Source organism: Phocoena phocoena, chromosome 4 (assembly GCF_963924675.1).
Source record: "Phocoena phocoena chromosome 4, mPhoPho1.1, whole genome shotgun sequence".
Lineage (NCBI taxonomy): Eukaryota > Metazoa > Chordata > Mammalia > Artiodactyla > Phocoenidae > Phocoena > Phocoena phocoena.
In genome coordinates, this window is record NC_089222.1 from 74,877,944 (window position 1) to 74,900,648 (window position 22,705).

The 22,705-nt window shown below is 36.6% G+C and overlaps 1 protein-coding gene across 2 annotated transcripts in view; it reads left to right on the plus strand.

Moving 5' to 3' along the window:
- Nucleotides 1-22,705, plus strand: part of LMLN (leishmanolysin like peptidase) — a 77,750-nt gene that overhangs the window by 19,888 nt on the left and 35,157 nt on the right. For both annotated transcript variants that reach the window (XM_065876550.1, XM_065876551.1), the window contains exons 2-11: nt 66-163; nt 1,011-1,041; nt 1,923-2,005; nt 2,499-2,622; nt 5,013-5,191; nt 9,774-9,879; nt 13,449-13,543; nt 16,783-16,900; nt 18,365-18,472; nt 21,439-21,515. In XM_065876550.1, coding sequence (XP_065732622.1) covers nt 66-163; nt 1,011-1,041; nt 1,923-2,005; nt 2,499-2,622; nt 5,013-5,191; nt 9,774-9,879; nt 13,449-13,543; nt 16,783-16,900; nt 18,365-18,472; nt 21,439-21,515 — 1,019 coding nt within the window. The remainder of the gene's footprint in view (nt 1-65; nt 164-1,010; nt 1,042-1,922; nt 2,006-2,498; nt 2,623-5,012; nt 5,192-9,773; nt 9,880-13,448; nt 13,544-16,782; nt 16,901-18,364; nt 18,473-21,438; nt 21,516-22,705) is intronic.

Consider the following 22,705-nt stretch of genomic DNA (forward strand, 5'->3'; position numbering starts at 1 on the left):
ATTTTAAGTTGGGACCTCAATTAACTAATCTATACATTTTTTTCAAATCTGTTCCTTTTTTTCAGGTCATAAATAAGGTCCATCTTAAGGCAAATCATATCATAAAGAGGGATGTTAATGAACATTTAAGAATCAAGACTGTCTACGATAGAAGTATTGAAGAGTAAGTACATCATTATTTGTCATCTTTTTTTTTTTTTGCAGTACGCAGGCCTCTCACTGTTGTGGCCTCTCCCTTTGCGGAGCACAGGCTCCAGACGTTTAGGCCCAGCGGCCATGGCTCACGGGCCCAGCCGCTCCGCGGCATGTGGGATCCTCCCGGACCGGGGCATGAACCCGTGTCCCCTGCATCGGCAGGCGGACTCCCAACCACTGCGCCACCAGGGAAGCCCTTGTCATCTTTTTTTTATTAAGAATCAAACTATTGAAAATATTTTCATCTGTTACCTGGAGTTCCATAAATGGAAGTAGATGCTAATGTACCCTCAAAATGGAATTAAGCTAAATATGCTTTTTAGTTTAGAAAGATGAAGGCCATGGGATATGATTTAAATCTATACATCATGAATAATTTAAGCACACCAGTGTATGTCTACTTATGTGGTCAATAACAGACCTGGAAGGCACTTAAGTACTTGGAGGAACAATAAGACAAAATACTAATATATACAATAGTAAGAACATTTACAAAATTATTAACCAGAGAGATGATATAGCCTAATTTTTAATTTAGAGTAAGAGGGTGTCCAGAAAAGAGATAAATTATGAATCTGTAGTAGTTTATGAAGAGCTATTGGGAGTAGGTGATGTCTTTCCCTATCTTTAACTTCCCAAATGAATGAGACAGTATGTGATCAACTCTTAAATGCTCATTGAGATTTAGAGGGACTGATATGGCATGCTTCCACAAAGTATTCCTTGGGACTCCTGCCAGTTGCATTCTGAACAAAAATGAGATAGTGGTTTGTCCTCAGCTTGGCAATCTTTATGTTTTATGTCATCATTTTCAGGTTGCTCCCTGAGAAAAGACATCTTGTAAAGGTATGTAATAAATACTCATAGCTTGAATTGGACACTTAAAATGGTGCATTTTATTGTATGTAAATTTTACTTCAGTAATGAAAAACATACACATGACTATTCTGTGAATGACTGAATAAAAGGTGTTGGTAGTGAATGTATTTCTATTATCACCAAGGTGTTTTTATGATGCACTCACCAAAACTTTGTTCATATTTGATATTAAGTTAGTCTTCTCATTTTATAATTTGATATTAAATCATTCTCATGTTTTTACTTGTCCTCTTAAGTTTTAGGGGAGCAGAGCATGCTTTGGATAGGATGAAAAAGACGATGTTTTAAAAACATTGAGAACACTATTCTCTTGGTGGAAATGCTCATTCTCATGAAGATTAATTGGCCTGATAGTATGAAATGCCAAGGTCATTTATAGAGGTGCTAGCCTCATAAGTTTTTTAACTGTTACAGAGGCACACACACACATTAAGCCGCTTCATTATGGGTCACAGAAATGGGTGAGGCTAAAGTAGATCTTCTAAATATACGATTTTCTTAACATAAACTACCTTCATGTTGGAATAATCTAAATCGGTCTCAAATTTAAAGTAATATTAATAGTTGTGATTTATGTTTTATAATATTCTATTTAAATGGGGTAGGGAAGGAACTTTCTGGTGTTCTTTCCTCCAAACTAAACTAGTAAATGAGGAAATTCCTTCACACCTAGACTCAATCTTTCCCTAGCCCTAGTCACACAACCTTTGAATAGTACCTGTGTTCCAGAATTATAAGGCTTTTTCCTTCTTTCCCCTTAGTCATTAATATCCTATGCTTACTTGTTTTAAATATAGTTTATCTTTTAGCTGTAATTCTGACTGGTTTTTTTTCCAACTTTTATTTAGACCAAACTTTTTCCACAAGCTGTTTCTTATTTAGAGAAGACTTTTCAGGTTCGTAGACCTGCGGGCACCATATTACTTAGTAGGTATGTCACATTACACACAGGTTATTTTCTTCAGTTATTTAGTACTCTGCCCACCCCATTCTGTCAGTATGGCAAATGGTGAGTTTTATACTGGAGTATTTTATTATGCTGGTTCCTGGAGACCAAACTGTAAGATATTTAAAAAGAATAAAAGAGCATCTGTTGGGTAATCATTCTTTCCCCGATTTTCCATTATGAGGTGACCCACTGGATCTTTTCCTTGGGTATAGCTTGTACCCTTTTTCCCATATCCCCTTCCTTCATGTGTACAGTATTGGCTTTTGAAGTATTTGAGTGTTTGAAAACCCAGATCAGAAGGATTTGCCATGGAACCAAAATTCTTTATTAGACTACTTTTCTAACTAAAATAGTAACTATTATAAATGAAATAAATATAGCAGCTACTAGTTTTTTACAATGTTTTAACTGCTGTGAACTCATCTTTATTTTTTTTTTTTTTGTAATTAAACTTTGATGTACGAATGAACTGAAGACAATGTGCAACAAACCAATACCAATACCTACGGAAGGAAAATGATCACCATAGATGCTGCACTGGGGAATGTGCAGAGCATACAAGATGTGGCCCCGTTATAGTGCCTGAGGAGCACCTCCAGGTATTTCACCCTGCTCTTAGCAATGTTCTTATTCTTTAGGATAAACTTATGACAGATTTTCAATCTGTGATTGTCACTAAGAAGATTTTACAGACTTAAGTTCAAAAGCTTCATTCTCTACCAAAAGTAATCACAGTTAGGTGTGCTGATTTTATTCTTTCATTGGTTTTCAAGTGAATTTAATTATTTTTTTCTTTTTTCAATTTATCTCTGAGGCTGCTGAATCATTTCTGCTTAGGACTTTATCTTTGCCCTCCAAAACATCTTTTAGCAGCTATATACCTCAGAATTTTTAAAGGGCAATTTAACATTATTTCTTCAAATAAAAATAATGTGTATGCTTTAACCCAACCTAGAAATGTATTCCATAAAAATACTTATAACTATGTAATATATGTTAAAGGATATTCTTTGCAAAACTATAAATATGCCTATATTAATATTACTTAAGTTATGGCATAACCACATAATGGAGCACTACACAGCTGTTAAAGAATGAAGTAGAAGGACTTCCCTGGTGGTCCAGCGGGTAAGACTCTTTGCTCCCAATGCACGGGGCCCAGGTTCAATCCCTGGTTGGGGAACTAGATCCCACATGCATGCTGCAACTAAGAGTCTGCATGCCACAACTAAGATCCGGTGCAGCCAAAATAAATGAACAATATTAAAAAAAAAAAAGAACAAAATAGATCTTTATATACTGATTTGGAAAGATAGTTAAGCTTTTAAATGGAAAAAAAAGTTGTAAATCAGTATGGGTACTTAGTCTATTTCATTTAAAAATTAAAAATTATCATCAATTATTCAGCTTTCAATAAAGCTGAAATAAAAGCATAAAAAATAAGAAGTGTATACACACATATAAAAAATTATGAAGTAATCTGGAGGTATACATATATTAAAAAAATCTGGAGACACATATAAAATTTTAATGGTTTTCATTGAGTTGGATTATGGGGGACTTTTATTTGTTAACATACATTTTTGTAATGTTCTGATTTTTCATATTAAGCATCTATTATTTGTATCAGAAAAAATATAAAAAGTTTAAATGTGTAAACCAGAAAGCCAATTTTATTTATACCTATATTTTGGAAAATATGATTATTGCTTTAGCTGCTTTTCTCTATTGAGCTGTATTCTCTCATTACTTTTAGAAAATGAATACATTATTAAACATTGACTTTGTAAGCAAAATTAAGCATATAGTTGAAGTTTACTTTATAATTTTTTTCTCAGAGTATTTGAAGCTCACTAAAGGCTTTTGGAACCCTGTATATTGGCACTAATACAGCTAACTTACTCAGCTTCTACTTCTTTTATCAAATTTCTTGAAAGCATAGAGGGTTTTGAGAACATGTTTAAAAATTGGAACAACCTGTTAATTACATATTTATCTCTTTTCTTGAGACATTTAGAGATATTTCCTAGACATTTTAAGGCATATTTCTTTGCTTTTTTTCTAAGGTATTTTTGTTTTTAATTCTTTTGGCTTTTTCAAATTCTGCTTTCTACTTATCTTCTTGGGGGTCCTGATTTTTTTTTTTTAAATAAATGAGAGATCATGTAAAGAATGCTATTAAATCACAGCTTTTCTTAATATCAACTATTAACAGATTAAAGTAATTGAATTTTAAAATTATAAATACATGTATTAGAGAAGCAAGAGTAAACAATGTAATGAAATGAGAATTTCTGTCTTTTCTCTCTCTACAAGCATCACCTATGCCTTAAAAAAAACACCATTTACTGATTTTCCTATTTATAATTTGGAGATTATGATTGTTTAGGAACTTTGATAGAAGAAGTTCTCTAAAAAATGTATGTTAAAAGGGCAAAGTTTGCTTAGAAAACTAGAAACAAAGGTAATATTACAAGATGACTTTAACTTTTTACCTTATATACTTTTGTATTATCTGAATTTTTAACAAGATACATGAATTACTTATAATAGGAAAATACTTCCAGTAAATAAAGTTTTTTATTAATTAGTTTTGAAGTAACTATAGATTCTTGGGAAATTGCTAAAAAACATGTGTACAAGAAGGTCCCTTGTAATTTTCACCTAGTTTCAGGGTTTAATGAAACCTTTTCTGTTGCTGTCTTTTTTGTACCCTGGTTGCATGCCCTTTATAAATAGCAATTGTTTGTTTTAATTAATATTATACATTTATGATTATAGTATATAAAGTAGAAATTTTAATAAAATAAATTTAAAATTAGAGATAGGAATTGAGTAGAGAGAGGTATGGATTTTGATAAAAGCTGAAGGATAATAAATAAAAATTAAATCATACATATTTAGAGTCTGGATTCTTTATAAATTAAAAGTCCTGATAGCTAACCTCATCTCTGGTCTGTTTTTCCGTTGTTGTCCCCCATGGGCATAGCAATGCAGAGTCTGCTGTGGGGGTAAGTGGCCCTGTGGAGCAGTGGGTGTGCCAGACCAAGAGGGAGTCCGGGATGCAGACTTTGTTCTTTATGTTGGTGCTCTGGCCACTGAGAGGTGCAGCCATGAAAACATCATCTCTTATGCAGCCTATTGTCAGCAGGAAGCAAAAATGGACAGGTAAACTTTCCCCTGAGACTTATTTCCCAAGATCTAAAATAAGAACTCTTAAACCATATTCTAAGTGTTGAGAGTACAAGAAGTTTGCATTTGCGAGATTACCTCCAGTAGTAAGAAATGGCATACTGCCTGGATTGGGGTGTGGTGAGGGAACCAGGTTATACAACTGCTATGCATATGGTAATATAAGTACCAATTCCAAAGGAAAGGTCTACTGTCAATAGAATTTTCTTTGAAAGTGATGACACCTCTCTAAGGAAACAATTTGAACTTTAATTTTAGCACTTCTGTGCTGAACTGTAAGATGTTCAAAATAACTGTTCATCTAATTGTCATATGATTATGTCCTTCACTTAGCTTAATTGTCTCTAAAAAATTTAGAGTCCCGGAACTTCCCTGGCGGTCCAGTGGTTAAGTCTCCACATTTCCACTGCAGGAGGAGCCACTTCAGTCCCCGGTTGGACTAAGCTCCCACATATTGCTTGGCCAAAAAAAAAAAGACTTTTTTTTTTTTTTTTTTTTTGCAGTACGCGGGCCTCTCACTGTTGTGGCCTCTCCCGTTGCGGAGCACAGGCTCCGGACACGCAGGCTCAGTGGCCATGGCTCACGGGCCTAGCCGCTCCCTCTTTTTTATTTAAAAAATATTTCAAAAATTTTTTCTCAGTGAAGCAGCCTTGAAATAAAGTTGTATGCATACAGAATATTGCCTGTTACACACCAGACAAATCAGTTAAAGGCAGTAGAAACTGGTATGTCTCAGTATAGTTTGTATGTGACGTTCTCAAATCTAGGAGAATTAATGTGACCACATTCAGTGGTCCAGTGAATGTAAGGACCGTTGCTGAGTTCCTGAACATTCATCTACCTATCAAAATACTAGCTGACTTTAAAGAGCTGTTTCACTTCTATTGATAGCTAATTAATTTAAGGAAAAAATGAAATTATTAGTAGGACCAAGTAGCCAATACAAAGGAAACACTAATATATGCTCCAGAATTATACTGTCAATACTGAAGGTGGTAAGGAGGTCAAAATCAGCATCATGGATTATGAAAGCAGTCTGTTAGCATGTTACTATATAATTATTGATCCATGAAATAAACTCAAAAATCTTTAGCTTCTGAATGTTGAGAATGCATCGAGTCAAATATTTAATATATTACTGAAGAAGTAAGTGCTATATGGTTTTGAAGATGTATATGTACTATTGTTTAGTAAAAAGAATATATGTATTTAATAGATTTTTCCTTTTTTCCTGAGAAGCTGTCATTAAATTTATGATATTTTATAATTACTGGTGTCTCAATATCAAGGAAATATGGTATTTGAAGTGCTAAATGAATGACAAGTTACTTGATAAAATGAGATACTTCTTAAAGTAGGTGTCTTTGAGAAATATACCTTCATAATAGCAGTGCTGCAAAATCATGGCTCTTTATCTTAATTTGACCTAAACCATATGGATTGTGCACACACACAATCTCATTTTTAATATACTGTTGAGTGTCAGAAGAACATTGCAAAACAGTGTACATAATACGATTTCATACTTGTTTTAAAAATCTGTGTATGGGGCTTCCCTGGTGGCGCAGCGGTTGTGAGTCTGCCTGCCGATGCAGGGGACACGGGTTCGTGCCCCGGTCCGGGAGGATCCCACATGCCGCAGAGCAGCTGGGCCCGTGAGCCATGGCAGCTGAGCCTGCGCGTCCCGAGCCTGTGCTCCGCAACGGGAGAGGCCACAGCAGTGAGAGGCCCACGTACCGCAAAAAACAAACAAAAAAAAAAACAAAAATTCTGTGTATGGACTTGAACGTGCTAAGGTAAAAGTCAAAAATAATTAGGATTACCCACTATCCCAATTTTCTCGGGAGTACCCTTGGTTTAGCCCTGAAAGTCCCATATCTCGGGAAATCCCTTAGTCCTAGGCAAACCAGGATGGCTGGTCACTCTAAAAAATAAAGCACCCCAATTGTTGATAGCAGTTACCTGTGATAGTGGAATTTAGTGGTGGTAGTTTGTAAAATAGGGAATTTTTACTTTTTTCTTCATACATTTCTATATGTTTGGATATATAGCTTTTTCCAATGAGCTTTTATTACTTTTTTAAACAAAAGACATGTTAAAGTGAACCTTATGTATTAGGAACAAAATGGCTTCCCTGGGGAAGTAGGGAGAGGGATATAAAATCCCATGCTGAGATGGGTCTGGATTAGTTCAGCTCCTTTCAGCATCTGATAATACTGAAGGTACTTAAAGTATCTAATTGTCTTTTGGGGAGAGAATCCAACATAGGAGTTATCACATAGATGAGAATCCCATAGCCCAGAGATGCATCTCACTTTCATTTCACTGCTATTATATTTCTTTAAGGCACTTGAACATTTGGTTCACTTTAGGTATAAATGACTAGCTGAAAGAATAAATGTTCCTCGTGTCAGTGAATCTGAAGCTACTCATATATGTATTCTCATACATGGGGAAAATTTTGGTTGCTTATGAGGAGAATGTTGATGTTAGAAGAGCAATATCTTAAGTTGTTCTTTTTGACTCTTTTTGATAGAAGTGAAACTTTCCTTCAAAACTGCTATATTGCGTTAATTCATTCCATAAATATTTGAGCGCTTAATATGTTGCCAGCAGACTAGGTGAACAAAATAGACACGTGTACCTGTCTCATGGAACTTACAAATTACAGAGGGAGTCAGATGTTAGTTAAATACTGATACAAATAGACATGTGACTTCAAATATGATAAATACTTTGTAGAAAAAGACAGGGTGTTGCAACATAAAAGAGAGCAAAAGGGGGAAACATAATTTAGATCAACTGGGCAAAAAAGGCCTCTTTGAAAAAGTGAAACTTTAGATATAACCTGAAAATCGATAGGCTTCAGCCAAATAAAGAGCTGGAGAAAGAGCTTATGTTAGGAAAATGCTGTGTCTACCTGTTGCTCTTAGAAGCCACTCCAGTGGAAACTGTGCTTGAGGATGAGAGCTTTAGGGGATGCATTGGAGGGAGAAGTAGACAGGTCTGTTTCATTCTAAATGCAGTAGGGGGCTTCCCTGGTGGCGCAGTGGTTGGGAGTCCATCTGCCGAAGCAGGGGACGCGGGTTCGTACCCCGGTCCGGGGGGGTCCCATGTGCCGCGGAGCGGCTGGGCCCGTGAGCCATGGCCGCTGAGCCTGCGCGTCCGGAGCCTGTGCTCCGCGGCGGGAGAGGCCACAGCGGTGAGAGGCCCACGTACCGTGGAAAAAATAAATAAATAAATAAATAAATGCAGTAGGAAGTCCCTGACAGGGTTTAAGCCTGATAGTGACGTTTATTTTATATCTTAGAGGTCACCATGGCAATATTTTGGTGAGTGAATTATACTCATCCTTTTCTAAGTGCAAATCTGTTGTTTTCAAGTATGAAGAAAGTGCACTGTATGTTTTTTTAACTAAATAAGGCAAATGTTACTCTGTAAATAGGCCATCACCATTTGGGGAGGTTTGTGGTATTTCTATGGTAAAATGTTGAGGTAGTGTTGGGAGAAATACCTTGGGGTTCCTTACTGTTTGTCACAGCTTTTGAAAGGCAGGTGGGTGCGTGGTGAAACTGATTGAATTACTGTGGGTCCTCATGAGCTCTTGGACTCTCAAGTTCTAGGCTCAGAAAGAGATATAGAATTCTGTAGATTCTAGAAGGTATAGAATACTGTATGAAAGAAGATAATAGGAAGATAAAAAACTTTATGTTGGGCTTCCCTGGTGGCAGTGGTTAAGAATCCACCTGCCAATGCAGGGGACATGGGTTCGAGCCCTGGTCCGGGAAGATCCCACATGCCGCAGAGCGACTAAACCCATGCGCCACAACTACTGAGCCTGCGCTCTAGAGTCCACGAGCCACAACTACTGAAGCCCGTGCGCCTAGAGCCCGTGCTCTGCAACAAAAGAAGCCACCGCAGTGAGAAGCCTGCGCACCGCAGTGAAGAGTAACCCCCGCTCACGACACTAGAAGAAAGCCCATGTGCAGCAACAAAGACCCAACACAGCCAAAAATAAATAAATTTTTAAAAAATTTATGTTAATGAAGGCATTATTGGGACAGGAGAAAGGGGATAGTGAAATGGAAATCAGAAGGTTCAGCAACTTGCAGCAACCTGAATGATTTGCTTATTGTCCTCTTTTGTACCTACGTTTCCTCTCTACCTACTTGTCTGTCCCTGTGCCTATATATATATAGTGAAATGCTGAAGTCAGAAATGAATTTTGCAAGAAAAATAGTGTTATAATTTAAATTTTTTAGTTCATTCCCTTTTTTGGTACATATTGACATACTTTACAAATCCACACTGAAGTATAATTAACTGACTCTATCCTCTTGAGGGAACAGCTGCTGATTAGCCATGTCATAGGAGAACACAGGTATATGTCTTGAAAGTAAAAGATAGTGAAAGTTAGATGTTATGTTGTAAAATGACATTTGATATTTCACAAAGATTTTTCTGACCTTGATCAGTTTTTGATAGAAAAATATAGGTTAATAAGTATAATACATATTGTCCTGGAATATAATTAAAAATTTAATGTCTGTTTTAACAGGCCAATTGCAGGATATGCTAACCTGTGTCCAAATATGATCTCTACCCAGCCTCAGGAGTTTGTTGGGATGCTGTCTACAGTGAAACATGAGATTATTCATGCCCTGGTAAATTTTGCTGTTAACTATTGTTCTCTCCTTCATGCCTTGATTTTCTGATTATACTCTCATTTTGATGTATATGTTAAAATTTAAGATTTTGTGGCTTCTTAGATTGTGTTCAGTAAAACCTAGTTGAATAGGCCTCTGCCAGTAGACAATTTTTAATGATTAGGATAGCAGCTCGGTTGACTTATACTACCTAAAATAATGAAACAAGCAAATCCATTGGGCAAATAGGAGTTTTGAAAAAATGATTAAGCTTCTTAAGAAGAAACTTAGTAATTAAAAAAAATTCACTTTCATCTAAAATGATAGCTGATATGCTAATTATAGATCTTTCTTATCTCTTACAGAGATCTCATTTCTAAAAGTGTCCTTGGTCTATTTAGACTTTCTGAATTTTATATATATTAACTGATTCAGAACTTTGCTTTTCCCCAATTGGTCCAAAGTAGTAAACTTTTACAGTATGTCTGGGGAATTAAATAAAGTTGCCTAAAACCTAGGAAATGTCCTCCTGATGTCATTCATGTGTTTAGAAAATAGATGGGAGTAAAATGCAGTGATTAAGAGAGAGAATGGGACTTCCCTCGTGGTGCAGTGTTTAAGAATCTGCCTGCCAGTGCAGGGGACACAGGTTCAATCCCTGGTCTGGGAAGATCCCACATGCCACGGAGCAACTAAGCCTGTGCACCACAACTACTGAGCCTGTGCCCTAGAGCCCGCGAGCCACAACTACTGAGCCCACATGCCACAACTACTGAAGCCCACGTGCCTAGAGCAGGTGCTCCACAATAAGATAAGCCACCACAATGAGAAGCCTGCACACCCCAACGAAGAGTAGCCCCTGCTCACCGCAACTAGAGAAAGCCCCCATGCAGCAACAAAGACCCAACGCAGCCAAAAATAAATAAATAAATTTATAAAAAACAAAAATTAAAAAAAAAATGGTAGCATCCTCTATAGAGTACATTATTTATAAAAAGAGAGAGGGAGAGAATGGATCACACAGATCTAGGTGTGAATCTCCTTAGCTTTACTGCTAAAAATCTTTGGGATCTATTACAAATTATTTAGCCTTTGTAAGCCTCTGTTTCATCTATAAAATGAATATAGTAGTACATACTACAATGGATTTTTTTCTTGAAGATTAAATAAGACGAAACATAAATGGCTTAGCACCATGCTCTACATAGTAAGGTATAATAAAATTAGTGACTATCATTTATTAGTCTTATTTCGTGAGCTATTATGTATGACCTCAGTCTTTAAATCAGCAAACACCTTGGATAATTCAGTGAAACTCTAGTGTATCCAGATAGCACTTCTTGTCTTCAAGTAAGGAGATTCTAAAATGAATCATCTCTTTTCCTTTTATTAAAAAAGTAAGTCAAACCTGCTATTGTGATGAAAGACAAGCATCATTCTAAGTAACATTTTAAGCTTTAAGCTCCAAAAACAATAGATACTTGATGTTGAGAGAACCAGAAAAAAACAGCAGGTTTTAAGTCTAGTATATAAGTGAACATGAATGCAGAGGTCCCAGACATGAGGTAAATTAGGTTATGAACAGGCAGGTCACAAAAGAAAAGGTCCAATTGGCCAAGAAGTATATGAGAACATATTCAGATTTACTTTAGCAATCAGGGAATCTCAAATTAAAGTCAGACACCATTGAATATAAAAACATGTGTGAGAGTTACTATGTACATTGACTTTAAGGTAGTGATTATCCCTGGGAAAAGTGGGAAGAGAAAGGGTGAAGGTAATGGGCCTTCAACGATACTTATTCTGCAGTGTTTTATTTCTTAAAAAAAAGTCTGAAGAAAATCTGGCAAAATGATCTTAAATCCTCTTAAAGAGTATACATAAGTTTCTATTAGGTTTTTAAACTTTTTTGTGTATTTGAATTATTTAAAAAATTGTAAAAACCTAGGAAATTTAAAATATTAGTTTGTCTCAAAAACCATCCTGGAGGATGCTAAGAATTAAATGTTTAACAAATACACTTATTCCCTATAAAGTTATATATGCTCTAGCTATCAAATACAGTCATTCCTGGTTCTTTCAATACCAGATAAGCCTTCTGAAATGTGAGTGCTTAGAAAAATTTTCAAATTGATATTGTGGAAAAAAATGTGTATTTAGAATATTATGAAAGATGAGGCACAGCATACTATTTTAAGCTTTATATAACTTCAGTGAATTGTATATTAAAAACTGTTTAGATTTTCTTACCTGACTCCATTAAATGTTCTTTGCATCTTCAGAGATTAAAAAAGAAGAAATGTAGGAATAAAAGAATACTCTGGATTCCATTAATCATTTTGGCAAGCCTTGAATGACACAGGCCACAGTTATGTAAGCAAAGACATTTGCCAAAGAAATAGATTAATTAAGTGATCATTTGTGATTGTTAGTTATTTGGATATAAACTATAGCATAGTCTCAGTGTATAAAACATACTTAAGGGCTTCCCTGGTGGCACAGTGGTTGAGAGTCCGCCTGCCTATGCAGGGGACACGGGTTCGTGCCCCATCCGGGAAGATCCCACATGCCGCGGAGCTGCTGGGCCCGTGAGCCATGGCCGCTGAGCCTGCGCATCCGGAGCCTGTGCTCAGCAGCGGGAGAGGCCGCAACAGTGAGAGGCCCGTGTACCGCAAAAAAAAGAAAGAAAGAAAAGAAAAAAAACATACTTAAATGAGTAGTTACAAAAGCACTTTGTTTTAGTTATTAGGTTAGGAAAGAAAGTAAGAAAAGAAATCTCACTAATGAAATAGGAGATATCAAATGTCAGTAATTTTTTTTTTGCCCATTTTCTCATCTTATTTGGGAGGGAGGGGATAGAGAATGGGAATTTGAATACCTTTATGTGAAATAGCTACTATCTTATTAAAATTGAAGACTTCTTTAAAATACTGTCTAAAAATGTGATTATAAACACACAAATTCACATTGTAAAAAATTTTTAGAAATACAGATGATTTTACACATTATTCTACCACCAAAAGAACCACAGCTAACATTTCGATATGTTTCCAGTCTTTTTTCCGAAGTATACACCCCCCCACATAAACACACATTTATAGTCTTTTTTATTTTAGATATAGATATATATTAAATATGGACTTTGGTATCAAAGATTTTGAATTTTTATGAGTGATCTTACTAGCACACCCCCTGCTCTAAACTGTATTGTTAATTGTTGTTAATAGTAACATTTCCCTGGTTGCAATTGTAGAGTTTGTTAGTAAGTTCATGTGAAGAGGACCAACTATTATAAACACGTCTTTAAACAAATAAATGCATTGTCTATACCAACCAAAGAATGTCTTTGTTACTGTTCCTTTTGGTTTCCTCACTTAGAATTATCTCAAGTAATTGAAATTTAAAATTCATAATATGAAACACTTAATTTCAGTCCAATTCCGGTATATGGCAAGTTCCTGTAGAAGTATTGGCCTGACACTTTTATGTGGTTGTATCAGTGTTCTCTTTTGATAGTGGCATGTTGTGATATCTATAATCAGATTTGATATTTTTCACTGTAAGACATTTTGAACTTTTTCTTACAGGGTTTCTCTGCTGGGCTATTTGCATTCTACCATGATAAAGATGGAAATCCTCTAACTTCAAGATTTGCAGATGGTCTCCCACCTTTTAACTATAGGTATTTGGGTTTTTTTGTTCTTGTTCTTCTCTTTTAGGAGAGTGCTAAGACTAGCAACGGAGAATCATAGCATGTTAAGTTCCATAAATAATAGTGGCTTTATGGCTAGCCTAAGAAGATTGTATGTCCTATCTTATTAAAACAAGATAGGATATAAGGGTGGGATGAATTGGGAGATTAGGATTGACATGTATACACTACCATGTGTAAAATAGCTAGCTAGTGGGAACCTGCTGTATAGCACAGGGAGGTCAGCTTAGTGCTCTGTGATAACCTAGATGGATGGGATGGGGGTGCAGGGTGGGAGGAAGGTCCAAGAGGGATGGGATATATGTATACACATAGCTGATTCACTTCATTGTACAGCAGAAACTAACACAACATTATAAAACAATTATACTCCAATAAAAAAGAAGAGTTCATTTAGCTTCACCTTTTCATTTTACAGATGAAACAATTGAGATGGAGAAAACTTAAGTGATTTATCCAAAGAGCCAGGACTCTTTGCCAGGCAGAGCTCTTTTCCACCACTCTGTAGCTTGTATTACTTTATAGGAGAGTCAGGCCATGGGAAAATATGGGTTGGTTATAGTTTGGTTTTTTAATAATTATTGCCTGTACATGGCAATATTTACATGTTAACTGGTATTTTATTTAGCACATCATATTAACAGTGACCTAGAGGTTCAGGGCCTAAAAGAAATAATACCAAGAATCACTAAAAAAAAATTATCAAGAATTTTATATAGAATATCAGTCACAGAGCTATAACCATTTGCATGCATTTATATAAAAAATAAATCTCTAAATTAAGAGCACATGTCCACAAAAAGACATGTAAATGAATATTCATGGCAGTTTTGTTATTAATAAACAAAAAATGGAAACCACCCAAAGGTCCATCAATAGAAGAATGGATAAATAAATCGTGATATATTTCTATAACCAAAAACTACAAGGCACTAAAAAGAACACATTACTGCTGCATGCAATAAAGTGTATGAATATCACAGTTACAAGGTTCAATAAAAGAAGTCGTAGTCCAGGGACTTCCCTGGTGGCGCGGTGGTTAAGAATCCACCTGCATGGGCTTCCCTGGTGGCACAGTGGTTGAGAGTCCGCCTGCCGATGCAGGGGACACGGGTTCGTGCCCCGGTCCGGGAAGATCCCACATGCCACGGAGCGGCTAGGCCCATGAGCCATGGCCGCTGACCCTGCGCATCCGGAGCCTGTGCTCCGCAACGGGAGAGGCCACAACAGTGAGAGGCCCGCATACCGCAAAAAAAAAAAAAAAGAATTCACCTGCTAATGCAGGGGACACGGGTTCGATCCCTGGTCTGGGAAGATCCCTCATGCTGCAGAGCAGCTAAGCCAGTGTGCCACAACTACTGAGCCCGTGTGCCACAACTACTGAAGCCCGCGCACCTAGAGCCCGTGCTCCACAACAAGAGAAGCCACCGCAGTGAGAAGCCTGCGCACTGCAATGACGAGTAGCCCCCACTCGTTGCAACTGGAGAAAGCCCGTGCACAGCAACAAAGACCCAACGCAGCCAAAAAAAAAAAAAAAGTCATAGTTCAGTTGTATGGAGTTTAAAAACAGTCAACGATAAAAGACAGATTAGTAGTTTTACTTGAAGCCGCAGGCTATTAAATGCCATACAAGTTGAACAGATTGAGAAGGGGCATAAGGAAACCTTCTCGGGGTGCTGACACTCTTTCATATCTTTATCAGAGGAGTGGTATATGGATGTAGAATACAAAATTAATTCTCACACGAAGATCTCCATTTAGGTAGCTAGAGTAAATATTAAAACAGATAGTACTTTATTCATCATAGTATTTTTTTAGAGTACATGTGAAGAAACAATTCTAATGTAGAAATACATGTTTTACTTCCTAGATTGTGTTCGTTTGGTGGTATGGGAGAAGTCTGGTCTTTCCTAAGAATTGTGGTCTTTATGGGAAACACATAAATAGTGAGATAGGCAGCATCTACACAGTGATGTAGGTAAGGAGGAGAGAGATTACTACACACAAGAACCGTTGTTAAGCTGATAATTTGCATTGCTTTCTTACATTCTGGATATTCCTCAAAAGCAGGAAATCTTACAGTATAAATGGACTAATATAATAATATGAAATTCGGGTGTTAGACATAGAAAGAGTCGGATTTGGCCCTAACCTATTTATTTGGAGAAACCATTAATCTTGAAATGTGAATGATGAAGAGGATATTGAAGTTATTAATGAGGTAAAAACTGATTATTTTCTTGTTGGCTTCGTTCACTATTTATGTTTAAACATTGCCTTGCCACGGAAAAAGGAAAGGAATTAATAATCTTTCTAAGGCATGGGCATAAAAGGCATTTAATCCTTTTACGTTCAACCTATTTGTATCGTTGACTCTGAACTGTGTCTCTTGTAGACATAGTTGGATCATGTTTTTTTCTTAATGCGTTCTGCCAGTCAACCCCCTTCTGTTCCCTCTGGCTGCCAGATTGCTGGTTTTCACCATGATTGTGGGCTGTTGGTTTTCAAAGCTGCCACAAAGCTGGAGAGAGGGCTTGGGAAAACACCACAAAGCTTGCTGTTCTTACTGAGATTCATCCATTTTTCTTAAAGAAGTGCTTCCTAGATTACTACAAGCCTTTGGTTAATTTCCAGAGTTCTGAAAAAGTTCATTTGGCCAATTTTGATACTTTCCCTATTGCTTTCACAAAGTTCAGGGGTCCTTACTCTGCTGCTTTTACTGACATTTGTCTGGAATTTATTTCTGTATATGGAGTAAAACAGGGATTTAACTTTGTTTTTCCTAGTAGGATAAAGAGTTTTACAGCACAGTTATTAAGTAAATTATGCTTTCCCACTAAATTAAAATGTCACCTTTTGTTAAGTTTTGTTATGTGCAGTACTAGGATATGTCTCTAGACATGCTTTTGTTTTATCCAGTAAATTTGTTAAGAGGAAGTAATTCATTGTCATCTTAGCCAAAAATTAGCTATTTGAATTGGAGCAAGTTACTTCATCTCTCTAAGCTTCTCTTTACCTGCAAAATAGTGATGATAATCTTATAAAGTTATTGAAAAGATTAAATTAGAAAATGCTATCAAGTCTTTGCTTGCACTTGGTGTATAGTAAGCTCAAATATTTTAATTTCATATTGATATTCATAAACACTTTTACACTTAAAGTGGTGGTGAATTTGCAAAAAGGACTGTCTTTTTATTCTTTAATTGCAGTCTTGGATTATATCAATGGAGTGATAAAGTAGTTCGAAAAGTGGAGAGATTGTGGGATATTCGAGATAATAAGAGAGTTCCTCACACTGTGTATCTTCTAGTAACACCTCGTGTTGTTGTGAGTATCACTGAACCTAATGTCTCATGAGCCATCTGCTCTTTTCGTTCATTATGGTCCCTTCTTTACTAATCATTATTGTTTAAGATCTAATGATTAAATTTCAAAGCCTGTAGTAGGAAACATAATACAAAGGCGGTACAGTAAAGCTACAGGCCAAGCACAATCTGAGGAAACAGAAATTTGGCCATGACTCGTATGGCTGCATTCTACCCACTGCTTTAAGTTGTGATACCAGTGGTCTGTTGTGATACCTTTTAGGATCCCTGGTACTATATGCATAATTGCTGGTCGTTTCATTTGGAGTCTGTTTTAGTCAGGGTTCTCCAGAAAAACAGAACCAACAGGATGTGTTGAGAGAGAAAGAGATAAAAAGATTTATTTTAAGTAATTGGCTGGTCCAAAATCTGATGAGGTAGGCTGGCAACCTGAAGACTCAGGGAACAGTTGTAGTTTGAGTCCAGAAGAAGTCGGCTGGCAAAATTCCTTCTTGCTCAGGGGTAAAGTCAGCCTTTGTTCTATGAAGGCCTTCAACTGAGTGGCCCATTTATGTTACATAGAGTGATCGGCTTTACTTAAAGCCCACTAATTTAAATGTTAATCTCATCCAAAAACACCTTCACAGAAACATTCAGAATAATGTTTGATCAGTTATCTGTGGCCCAGCCAAGTTGACACATAAAATTAATCATCACACCCTCTTGTTTAATGACAGAAACCTATTCTCCCTTCTCCCCCTTCCTTGACTACACACAGCTCCTTCTGACGTCTGAACTTTTGCACTGCTCTTGGGATATTTCCCATCCCTGGAAATCTCTAACTGAAGGACAGACGAAACCAAATGAACAAAATTGTTTTCTAATGAACAACTTATTTTTCTTACAAAAACTATATCCATAATAAGAGCAGTTTATACCTGCATTAAAATCATTGTTGACACAACAGTTGCAAATGGCAATCCTACCAGTTTATAACTTTTTTGAAATATATGACTTAAAGCCAAAATCTTCAAATAGAGGAAAAAATATTAAGAGAAATAGTAGTTCAATAGCAAAGAAAAGTGTGACAGTATCAAAATATTTAATTATATTAAAAACTATATTTTTAGGGCTTCCCTGGTGACGCAGTGGTTGAGAGTCCGCCTGCCGATGCAGGGGACATGGGTTTGTGCCCCGGTCTGGGAAGATCCCACATGCCGTGGAGTGGCTGGGCCTGTGAGCCATGGCCGCTGAGCCTGCACATCCGGAGCCTGCGCTCCACAACGGGGGAGGCCACAACAGTGAGAGGCCCGCGTACCGCAAAAAACAAAAACAAACAAACAAAAACTATATTTTTAAAAGACATTCTCTCTTCTCACCAAAGTAATTCTTCAATGACTACTTTATTATATCCAGTGTGGTAAGGAGTTTGCCGTTATGTTGTACTTTTGTAGGGTTTATTTACTTATTTTTTTCTGATTCTTAGGATGAAGCACGAAAACATTTTAACTGTCCAATTCTGGAAGGAATGGAACTTGAAAATCAAGGTGGTATGGGCACTGAGCTCAACCATTGGGAAAAGCGATTATTAGAGGTCAGTTTATTTTAGAATTTTACTAGACATATTTTTTCTTTAATAAAAGAATTCGTACTCAACTTATTCAAACATATAATAGGTTATAAAGTAAAAAAATTTTTAAAGTCCCTTTCCCCTTTAGCTTTCCAGATCCACTTTCCAGATGTAATCACTATTTAAGTTTTTTAAATATCCTTCCAGAAATGTTAGATAGACAGACAGAAACACTGACACAGTTTTTTTTAAATAGGTTCATACATTTGTGCAACTTTTTTCATTTAACAATATATCTTAGACATCTTTCCAAGGCAGTATAAGTGCTTCTGCTATCATACAATGTATGCTTTCCTAAGGAACCTCTTTCTTCAAGATCAAACACTAAAAGTAACAAGGATTGTAGGAAACACAAATACCAGGTTATTAACAAAAGCAATAAGTCATAATAAAAGTACTAGCTCAGTCTGAAAAGACATCATATTTCCAATAAATAAACTCCTATATTTACTCTAGTATTTCTTTACCTTAAACAATAGCAAAAGGCAATGGTAGGTAGATGGGAGACTATAAATCTGAATAATGGGGACAAGAGTAAAATGTACAAAGGTAAGAGAACAATGCAACAAACACTTCGAAGACAAAGCCTCTGGCCATACTGAGCCAGTTGGAAGAACATGGAGTGAATGAGCATCATACACAGCACAGCACTCCTCTGTTGCTGTGTTCTGCTGTCTTAGTGTATTTTGGTTTTTTGTTTGTTTTTTAATTTTTATTTTATATTGGAACATAGTTGATTAACAATGTTGTATTAGTTTCAGGTGTACAAGCAAAGTGATTAATTTAGCTGCTATTGCTCCATTGCATAAAACATTAAAATCCAGAGAGGAATCATTATGAACCAACATGATTCCATCTTATACTGATGTCATTCCCTTATTTACTAGTCTCACATGAGCTCATTTACATTACAAAAATACATGCATTAGTAGAATAGACTGTATACATGGATCTACTTATTTTTAAACAGCTACATAATATTATATGAATGTAAAAACAGTCCTTTTTAATGAATAATTATGTTTTAAATTTTTTGTCTTAAAAATGTTGTAATGAGCAATTTATTTATATCTTCAGTGCCTTACAGGAGTGGCATTCCAGTAGGTGTTCTTTGGTTCAACTAAACAGTCAGTCAAACCTATAAGACCTAAACAGGTCACATTCAAAAACCATTAGAAGGATACAAGAAAGAAAGTACAGCATGTCAGCATGTCAGAGTCAGGCATTTCTCTAGTGCTCTACACAGTAGTCTAACGGCTGTCATCCATGCCTCTCTCCCTCTCCCTCCAGCTCAAATACCATAAGCACAAGACCATAATAGAGGGGTGCAAGAACCAGCCTGGCTTAGAAGTACCATGTCCCAAATAAGAACCAACATCTTTTTTTAACAGTTTCATAGACATAACTTCCAGATGCCTATAAGGGACATACCCATAAGAATCACTGCACACAGAGAAGTCCAAAACTGTGGTTTACCAACAGGTATTCCTGTTCATTTATAGTAATCCCAAGTCTAGAGGCATAACGGGTCGTGTTTTTTCCTTAAGTCCTGTTGCCTAGTAACACAGTTGACATTCTACCCTTATTAGGTTTCCAGGGGAGCAGAACTAGAAAGTTAATGCAAGATCAGATTTGTTTATATAGAAAAAGGAAGGATAAATCCCTGGAAATGGAATTTCTGGGTCAAAGGGTGTATACGTGTGTGTGTGTGTGTGTGTATTTTTGTTTTAGACGTCTGTTTAAATAATTAAATAGTTGCAGGTTACATACACCATGATCCAAGTTAGCAAAATTATGAAAAGAGTGAAATTAATGCTTGTGCTGACTGTTCTTATCTAGGTGATCACAAAGTAACAGTGATAAAAACTTACGGAAGACATGTACACTTATTTCTCACATGGGAATAAGTTTATTTTCCTTAAGCAGTTTTCTCAAGTGATTCCCTTTAGAAAGCTGTAGATTGTCCAGAAATGAAAATTTACTTAGTTTTCAATAGAAGACTTGAGAGTAGTCATTTTATTGGTTTCATTAACTGCTGCCTTTCCTCTGAAATCAGCTTTGTGTCCTTGAACTATTTTTTTAAAAAGATGATATTAAAGTACTTGAGATAGCCATCCAGCGTTCAACATAAAGATTAGCAGAATACGGGAATTCCCTGGAGTCCAGTGGTTAGGACTCCGTGCTTTCGCTGCTGATCAAATCATGGGTTTGATCCCTGGTCTGGGAACTTAGATCCTGCAAGCTGTACAGGCGCCCCCTGCCCCAAAAAAAGGAATAATCAGAGCTTCCCAAAGATAGAATATGCTTCCTTGAGAGACAGTGAAGTCCTTACCATTAGGTGACCTCCTGGTAGGAATTTTATTATACAAATTAAGACACTGGAAAAAAAAAAAAAGACATTGGGTAGTTAGTAGACCTTGATATTTTGGTTCCCTCAAGCAACTCCTTTGATCCTATGATTCTGTGATACTTGTTTTGCATATTAATATGTATTTCTGTGATCGCAAAGTATAGGAAGTTGGTTATAAAAGCATTTTCTTTGTAATTCAGGCAAGTATTCCATTCCCCACTCCATTATCTGGGCATCTGTCTGAACCACCCACTTTACTTTGCCTGAATAGTGTAATGTTTTTATAGTATTTCTGTTTCCATATATTTATCTTCATTTTTATCACAGAGTTCTAAATGCTAGTTATCTATCATTACAGGGAAATTGTATACACTATAGACATTTGAGGCAGAAAGTAGATTTTGCTTTAAGCTTCAGTCTTGTCATCTTAAAGACGACTTATGTATTCCACTATTTTAAGTCAATATTTTGTCAGCCCTCACACTTGCAACGTTTTAAATATACATCAAAGCACTCATGGAAATTATTGGGACTTGCAAGGAGTCCAGTCTTCTAATTAAAATCTGTTGGTGATTTTCAGAATGAAGCAATGACTGGTTCTCACACCCAGAACCGAGTCCTCTCTCGAATCACTCTGGCGTTAATGGAGGACACTGGGTAAGACAGCTGTGAGAATTTTATATGAATTGTTTATTAAAATGAAATGAATATTAAGATTACTATTAAGATGAAACAAACATTAGCTTAAGAAAATACTGACATTTTACACTGAAGTAAAATGTACCTATTTTTAAAATTTTGTGCAGTTAGCTATCCATTACCTGTACCAGCTCCATTCATTCATTAAGTAAATGTTTGAGACCCTGAGGTGTATAGTAATGAATAGAAATAAATCCCTGGCATTATGAGATTTTTTAATAAGTAGAGGCCATGCAGATATGAAGGAAAAGCTTACCTAAACAATTTTTTTTAATTGTAAGTGAAATTGGTTTATGTATAGATTCCTGGTTTTTAAGGCAGTAGAACTTTTTTGTAAAGCAATAGAATACTGTTTTTAAATGACTCCGTGGGAGTCTTTTTTGCTGTGGGTTCCTGGGGTTTTTTTTTTAACAAGTCTCAGTTTTTGATAGCTTCCTTGCTTTTTGGTATAGCAGGATGTACCAGGCTGATTTGCACATACCCTATATCATCCTACATCTGGCATTAGCCAGTCTTCCAAGGAGCACTGGAATGTTCCTTTTGATGGAGAATAGCTTTTAGAAACCACAATCTAGGGACTGTGTTCATTTCTACTGGGTTGTCATTGCTTCTCGTCATTTTCAGTGGACCAAGTAGGGAAATTCTTTTTTTTTTTTTGCGGTATGTGGGCCTCCCACTGTCGTGGCCTCCCCCGCCGCGGGGCACAGGCTCCGGACGCACGGGCTCAACGGCCACGGCTCACGGGCCCAGCCGCTCCGCGGCATGTGGGATCTTCCCAGACTGGGGCACGAACTCGTGTCCCCTGCATCGGCAGGCGGACTCTCAACCACTGCGCCACCAGGGAAGCCCGGGAAATTCGTAGTTTTGAAAAGAAAAAAAAAAATGCTGGATTCCTTTTAGTGCCATTATAGCTCTTTCCCATTTATCTCTAACAAGCAATGGCCAACAAAAGTGGTCCTGCTGCTCTGTTTAACAACCTATTTATAGCCCTTCTGTAAATAATGCTAGTTTCTTTAAGATACCAGTAGGATATAAAAGCACTGTGGAGTGTGTGAGTGACTAGTGAAACCACGGCACTGGTGAATTTTAAAGCATTTCTTCCTTTTTCTGGTGCAAGAGAAAAATGAGCCAGATGTTTCTAAGTATCT